Source organism: Arachis duranensis, chromosome 1 (assembly GCF_000817695.3).
Source record: "Arachis duranensis cultivar V14167 chromosome 1, aradu.V14167.gnm2.J7QH, whole genome shotgun sequence".
NCBI lineage: Eukaryota > Viridiplantae > Streptophyta > Magnoliopsida > Fabales > Fabaceae > Arachis > Arachis duranensis.
Genome location: NC_029772.3, coordinates 38744747 through 38752897, shown reverse-complemented (window position 1 = coordinate 38752897; position 8151 = coordinate 38744747). Strand labels below are relative to the sequence as shown.

At 31.7% G+C, this 8151-nt stretch overlaps 1 protein-coding gene across 1 annotated transcript; it reads right to left on the bottom strand.

The window, feature by feature from the left end:
- Positions 1-5640: 5640 nt before the first annotated feature.
- LOC107486233 (uncharacterized) lies at positions 5641-7287 on the bottom strand. The gene is made up of 4 exons (XM_016106790.1): positions 6991-7287; positions 5986-6909; positions 5791-5898; positions 5641-5697 (listed from the first exon to the last, which is right to left on the bottom strand). Exons 1-4 carry the CDS (start codon positions 7285-7287, stop codon positions 5641-5643), a joined length of 1386 nt encoding a protein of 461 aa, XP_015962276.1.
- Between the last annotated feature and the right edge of the window lie 864 nt (positions 7288-8151).

The window sequence follows — 8151 nt, the reverse complement described above, 5'->3', positions numbered from 1 at the left end:
AGACTTTTTCTGGAGTTAAACGCCAGCTTTCATGCCAGTTTGGGCGTTTAACTCCAATTTTTATGCCAGTTCCAGCGTTAAGGAATTCTGAGGCTGATTTGCAACGCCGGTTTGGGCCATCAAATCGCGGGCAAAGTATGGACTATTATACATTGCTGGAAAGCCCAGGATGTCTACTTTCCAACGCCGTTGAGAGCGCGCGAATTGGGCTTCTGTAGCTCCAGAAAATCCACTTCGAGTGCAGGGAGGTCAGAATCCAACAGCATCTGCAGTCCTTTTCAGTCTCTGAATCAGATTTTTGCTCTCAATCTCTGAATCAGATTTTTGCTCAGGACCCTCAATTTCAACCAGAAAATACCTGAAATCACAGAAAAACACACAAACTCATAGTAAAGTCTAGAAAAGTGAATTTTAACTAAAAACTAATAAAAATATACTAAAAACTAACTAGATCATACTAAAAACATACTAAAAACAATGCCAAAAAGCGTATAAATTATCCGCTCATCAATAACCTTATAGCCACGATTTTAAAGTGTGTCGTGTAAGACCCAAAACTTTTGAAAAATCTTATTATGAGCTGATTTTAAATTTTATGTATTTATTAGAGATTTTATTTTCAAAAATTTTTCATTGAAAATAATTAAATCACTTTTGATAATTAAAAATAGAAATTTTATTTAATTTCATAATTATTAAATAACTTTTTATATTTAAATTGTAAAGCTTAATAGTTGCAAAATAATAAGAATTTTATATGATTTAGTTTAAATAATTGAGATTTTAGAATTTAATACTGTGATTTTTGTAAGTAAAAAAAATTAATTATATTATCCCTAATTTTAAATTTAAACACTTAATTAGAAGCCAAATAGTAAATTGATAATCAAATAATATTTTCAAAGTAATTTTGACGGATTAAATTAGATTTCAAAATTATTACTATACAACCTAATTTGATTTACAATTTACAGACTCTAATTTGCCCAAAAACTCATAATTTCACATTTTGCCCCAAATTATATTCTAACCCTACAAATAAAACACAAAATCCTAACTCTTCTTTCAAAAAAAAGGAAAGAAACAAAAGAAAGAAAGGGAAGAACATAGAGGGTGACAAGGAAACAGGTAAGAAAGAAAGAAAGAAAAAAGGGGAAAGGAGATAGCAAAGGAAGAGAGATGGAGATCGAGCGAGCGAGGGAACAGAGGAGAGTCGAGAAGAAGAGGAGGAGACGCCATGTTCTGCTCTATCGACGTCTTCGCGGAGGACCTTGCTGGTGTCGTCTTCATCGCGAGCGTGTCACTGCCAGCTGCGCTGCCCACACCGAGCCACCACACTAGCCAAGCCTCGCCGCTATCCATCTCGCGTTGCCTCCGTACCGCCAAGTCACTGCAATCGAGGGTCCGCGCCAACACTGGCACCGCCGAGTTGCTTCGTCGCCAAACCTCCACGGTCGCTGCCGTTGAGTCGCCAAGAAGAGGGAGATTGGGAAGAGAGAGGGAGTTTGCATCCATTGCCTCCGTTGGAGGACAGAACCATCGTGGAGGAGGGTTGAGCCCGTCACTACCGTGCCTCCATCGCCGCAGATCCGTCACCATCTCCACCACCTTCACTGCCGTTGATGTTGTCCTCTGCCGTAGTGAGCTTCTTCTCCTTCCGTTCAAGGAGTTGTGCTCTATCACCGTTTTGTCGTCGTTGAACCGTTCTGCCGCTACTTGGTTCAGTTTCTTAAATAGTTGTGGTAAGCTTTTTGTTACAAAAAGTTCTTTTGTCACTGTAATATTATCTTAGTTGAGGTTTTAGCGGCATTAATTGCTATAGTTTTGAGTTCCAGTTATTATATGTTGCGATTAGAGTTGCTGTGGTTGTTGCGGAAGTAGTTTGGAATTGAGGTTGCAGCTGCTAAGGTTACAAGCTGAGAGGAAAGGGTTTTGATGCGATGTATAGCTTTGTGGTTTCTGTAATTATGTTTGTCTTGTGGATGTGGTTATTTGTTAGACTGAATTACTGCTTGCTTGAGTGGTATGCAGTTGTTGATGAGAAATTGGTTTGTAAAGTTATTTAGTTGAATATTATGAAAAGTAATTTTTCTTGGTTTTTGAGTTAATTTAATAATGTAGAAGATTTGACTTTGGAAATGATTTGAGATATGAAAATAAATTGATTTTGGAAGCAGTTTGATTTTGAATTAGTTTGATTTTATAAGTAATTAAATATTGGAGGTGATTTGATTTTGAAAAAAGATTTATTAGTGGAATTGATTGGATTTGAAAATAATTTGATATTAGAAATGGTTGGATTTTGGAAAATGATTGAGATTTGGAAATGATTGAGAGGCGGTTGAGGAATGTTTAGATAGGACCCGAAAAAGGTGGCAGAGTCTGAATTTTAGAGGAGATGTTGTAGGAAATTTTTATAAAAATTAGAAAGCTTTGCCTGAAGTAATTATTTAAAAAGATTTTATTTTAAGGATTATAGTATGTTTTATGTTTGCTTTATTTAGAAAAGAATGATTGAATTTGGATTGTTGCTCAACGGAATGGGAGGATCGCTGATGATGATTGAATTTTGAAAGAAGGATGATGAGGATTCATTTTAATATATGATTTTTGGAATGAATTTGGAAATGAGATATGAATTGATGATGAAAAGGAATTAAAAGTAACTAAGACTTGCAAAATTGAGATAAATTATTGACCCTCTATATGTACGATGTGACCGGACACTTTAACTCCCCGGATTCTCCCATGGGCATGCATATATATATGAATTTGAGATTGGGGCTTTGTCTCTTCCCATGGATGAGATTGAAATTTTTTCCATGGATATTATTGAGCTTGGGGATGCGCGTACAAAAGGACTACCCAATGGTTAGTTACTAGGACATGTCGGGTTGGTTGTATAACCGACAGATGAGCTCATTAGCCATAGGGTAGACATGCATCATATGCATTTGCATGATTTTTTTGAGTTTGAATTTGTTTTGGTTTGCCTAATTGTTTAACTGTTATTAACTGCTATTTGAGCTATTTGCTGTAACTGCAATCTATACCTGTGTTTTTCTTGTCAGTTTTGTTTGTATTTGTTATGGTGTGGTACTTTTGTTGATTGAGTATCGATGTTGAATTGATGATAGTGTTGATTGATTTCATGGTTGGTTTCTGATTAAGATTTAGTGGAGTATGAAATATCAAGCTGGTTCAGCATAGACTTAATGAACCTATACTTGGAATAGGTTGGTCATTCATACTGATAGGAAACTTTTAAGATTCTTTTATAAAGAAAGTGAGTTTGGATTTTTTGGATAATTAACTGGTTTCTTTTAAAGAGGTTTTGGACTTTTGGGTGGTTAAACTGTTGGTTTTTAAAAGATTCATAAGACAATGATAATCACTGAGCTTGAAAAGTAGTTTTCTTATTAAATATCTTCTGATGACAATTCTAAAACTCCGTGATTTGACCGTGTGGTTAGGTTCTCACCTCCCTACAACTTTCTCTTTTCAGGAGATAGATGAAGAGGCTTACGAAGGGTTCTATTGCGTTTCGCTTATTCGATGTTGTTGTTTTAGTTTTTATTTATTAATCCCTCACCATCAATATTATCTTTGTAAGAGGGATAGGAATTATTTGTGTTGTATGTATATTATGTTCATAAGTTACTTATGTAAGAAATTTTGTATATATGTGTATGCTTGTTTGTTTTAAGGATATGGAATTTTTCCAACTTCTCAAAGAATACAGCAATACGGTTTCGAATCAAAAGCTCTTATTTTATTATTAAGTATATGAAGTCGTCGTAATACTTCTTACTATCAGAGTGGTGCAACCGGAAGCGTAACATTCTGATAGTGAAGATGTTACATGCCGAAAAATAGACATATAGCCACACTTTAAAAACGTGCTCATTTGGGTTTGGTTTTTGCTACGCTTCAAAAGTGTGCCAATAAAAAAAAGATATGACTAGGCTTAATAAGCATGACTGTTGATGACTACAAGAAGTTATGACTACACCTAAATAGCGTGTCAATAGCTGAAAATATGACTATGCTTTTGAAGTATGCCAATTTTCATGTTATGGTTATATTTATTAAGCGTGGTTGTTGAGTATTAGTGTACAGTATGGTTACGCTTTTTAAACGTGGCTATAAATTAGTTCAAAAAAATTGTTGAATTTTTTGAAATTTTAATATAGTATTGGAGTGTCAATATTTCTCATTGGAATTTTTAAGCAATTTTTGTGGGCAGCAATTTTTAATATTTTTATTCATTATTTAATTAGTATAAATATTAAATTATTTTTTACAAATAAATTTTATTAATTTGTTCATTAGTTTTGTTCATTATTTTTAAAAAGATATGAATTTAAATTGTATTAATTTATGTATGTAAAATTTTGATAAATATAAGTGTAAATTATATATTTTTTGTATGTAAAATTTTTGTAAATATGAGGGTAAATTATTACTGATTAAATACTGATAATACTTTTAGGTTGCCATTATTATTATTATTATTATTATTATTATTATTATATGAGTTCGTGGAAATTAACATAGTTAAGCTATCCCGTGAACTTCAATAGCCATTTATCACGATGATGCGCGAAAAAAACAGTTTGTGCATGATGATCTATCTGATTCCCAATATCTAGAGAAAATTTTGTTCTCCTTTTATTTTGAGTTCGATACTTTGTTTAATTTTTTAAGGAAAAAAAAATCTATATATAGTGATGCGTATTGAAAAGTTTGGTTATAATGAAAAAATTTGTTATTCTTCTACCAAAAATTTAATCAGTTTGATATAAAAGTTTGATTATTTTATAGTTGGATATTTTATTAAAAAAATATGTAATATATATGATGGCTGATTTCAATTGTTTATTAGAAAATCATTATTATTTTCATTTATTAAAAAAATAAATATTAGATTTATGATTTAAAACTTAATGGTCTAAGTGTTGACTCCCGGTCATTCTCAATTGACTTAATTGACCACCACAACTCCACATTTTGGAACGTATGATACAGTAGTGTTTTTGACCATTTATTAGAGAAAATGTCATTTCCCTCTTCTGAGAGATGTTAGAATGACATTTCTCTCTTCTCTATTTATAAAATATACATTTCTCTCCTTTATAACCTTTAAAAAAATTTCTCTTTAATCCATTTTAAATTTTGTGTTAACTAATGTTAACTTTATTCATTTTTTTTTGAAAAATAAAATTATTTTTATAAAAATATCCTTTAGTAAAAAATTTTTTTTTTGTCATTAAATTTTATTATTAAATTGTGATTTTACCAAAATTTTTGTTAATAATTATTTTTATATTTTACTATTATTTTAACATTAAATAAAAAATCTTACCATTGCTAATATGTATAACAATTAATATTGATAAATAATTTGTTTCATAAAACTATTGAAATTTGTTAACAACTTTATCAAAATTTAAAAACAAGTCGAGATGAATAAATCCCAAATTTAAAAAATCAACATCTCATTCATTCACATCTCTACAAAGTAAGTTTCTTAATCTAAATAAAGAGCATTGTGCATAATAGAATATGTTTTTATATTGGTGTATTGTCCCTTGTACAAGCTGCAATCTCCAATACCCAACTCTTGAAACTTTTAAATACTCATTGAATCGTCAAATTTGAAGAATGCTTTCTAAGAATTTTATCTTTCCTAATATCCTGCAACATCAAATAAATAGTGCATTTTAATTTTTTGCTTTTACAAAAGCTATTAATAAACATATATTTGTTGTAAAGTTAGCTAAATCTAACCCTTTTTATTTGTTTGGCTTGTAGTTGTGACTTTGCTTTGGCCTGTGCTGAAGCATGTTGTTGAGTTTGTTTTATCATTGAAGTTTGTGATTCACTTGCTGAAATTTCCTGTAATTTAAAAAGGTAAAAAAATACATTTGTATATATAAAGTGTGTGTTAAATTGTATTTATTTAAAAATAGAATAGTAGAATACCTGTCTTGCTTTCTTGGCTCTTACTGGAGCCCTTTGACAGCCTTTTCTATTGTGTCCTAAATCTTTACAATTAGAGCATCTAACTGTTGAAATTCTCCTTGCATTTGATGGTGCATCTTCATCTTTTTCCCTTATCCTACTTTTTCTTGGTCTCCCCGGAAGTCTACGCAATGGTGGTGGAAGCACATTTGTATCATCCAAAGTATCCAGATCTGGTAAGGGACTGTGTAGTCCATAATAAGTTATGATGTACTTATCTTTGTGGTAATATGCATCACAATAATTCTCCACTTTTTCCCGTATGTAAATAATTGCCGCTGCACTATGTTTGCATGGCAACCCATTTATTTGCCATGCTTTGCATTCACATGTATGCAATACTAAATTCACAGGGAATCTTGTAAAACCATCATATACTTCATATCGATGTCCACCAGCAGGTTTTACTTTGCAATATCTTGCATCTTCAGTAGTTTTATTTATTTCAGTTGCAATTCTTGGTCCAACATTATATGACCAAGATGCAGTAGAAGAAAACTGTGTGTAGAATCTCATCATGATTTTGACTCTTAGCCCATCCACTAATTTCAACACAGTCATGCTTCTTAAGTTGTCTATCCAAGCATTAAACGATTCACACACATTATTAGTAATATGTGGACTTTTATGATTTGTGTAAAATGCATGTGTAGACCAAGTGTGTAATGGGATATCCATCAAATATTGGTAGGCATTATTATCAAATGTTTTCATCTTTTCCATTGCCTTTTTAAAAAGAAATTCATTTGGAGCTTTGACAGCCATCCAAAAAAGATCTTGTAAGATCAATAATGGATATTTTGCTTTGAAATTATTCAACAAATGCTTACTACAATGTCTATGCCATGAATTTGGAAAGTACTCAGAAACTGCACGTGTCAATCCCTGACATTAAATAGAAACAAATTAAAATAAATTATTAATAATGAATAATATGTCAAAATAATACAAATTAAAATATATTACCTTTTGTCTGTCACTCATTATTGTGTAACGATCATCTTCTAGTGCATCATGTAAGCAGTTTAAGAAAAAGCTCCATGAGTCTCTACACTCTGCCCCCACTATAGCAAATGCTATGGAAAATAATCCATTATTTGCATGAAGAGAAACTGCACATAGCAATACTCCTCCATATGGACCTTTCAAATGACAACCATCTAAACCAAAAAATGGTCTACAACCATTTAAAAATCCTGATATACAAGGAGCTAGACACACAAAAATCCTTTTGAAAGTACGATTTTCCTCTTCTAATGTCATTTGATCATAGTACTCCAATCTTACTATGCTCCCCCTGTTTTTTTCTAGTAACAGATTAGCAAACTTAACTATTTTCTTATAACTTAAAGCATGAGAACCTTCAACTTCTTCCCTTCCTTTTCTTCTGGCCTATATAATTGCTTAGGATGGGTTTCAACTCCAAACTTGGTAATCAATTCATTAGACATGAGTTCATAGCTCATATTTGGATCAGCATTTAAAGATTGTTTTAACTTTTTTGCTATCCATGTAGAATTAGCATTTCTCTTCTCAGATTTTCTAATACAAGTATGCCTTGGCTCATAACTCTTGATCATAAAAGCAATACCATCTGGAGAAGGAGAAGCATGAATGCTCCAAGGACAACCTTCAGAAGCACAAATGGCAGTCACTCTTGCTTTCTCATTTTTCACTCTTATTATATCAAAATTCTCTTGAATTATGTAATCTCTCAATACACTCCTAAACTCATGTACGTCAACAAATATCATAAACTTTTCTAGACTAATTTTTTCATTATCTTCAATATCAAATCTTTTCATTATCTCACCTTCATTCTCTATGTTAACTTCTACTTCACTTTCTTCCTCTGAAGTGTAGTCATCCTCATTCCACTCCTCATCATCCAAATAACTCTCTATGCATTGATCCTTATTAACATCATATTCTTCATCACTATCGGTAAATAATTGTTCAATAGGGGGTTCAGTTCCATCGTACTCATTAACACTAGATATAGCTTCAATATTGGTAGACATTTTCCTAATATGAAAAAAAAATTGGCGTAATTAATAATGAATAACTATAACAGAAACGACGAAGAAAAGGATTTAGGGATAGCAAAAATGAAGGGTTTTGGAATAT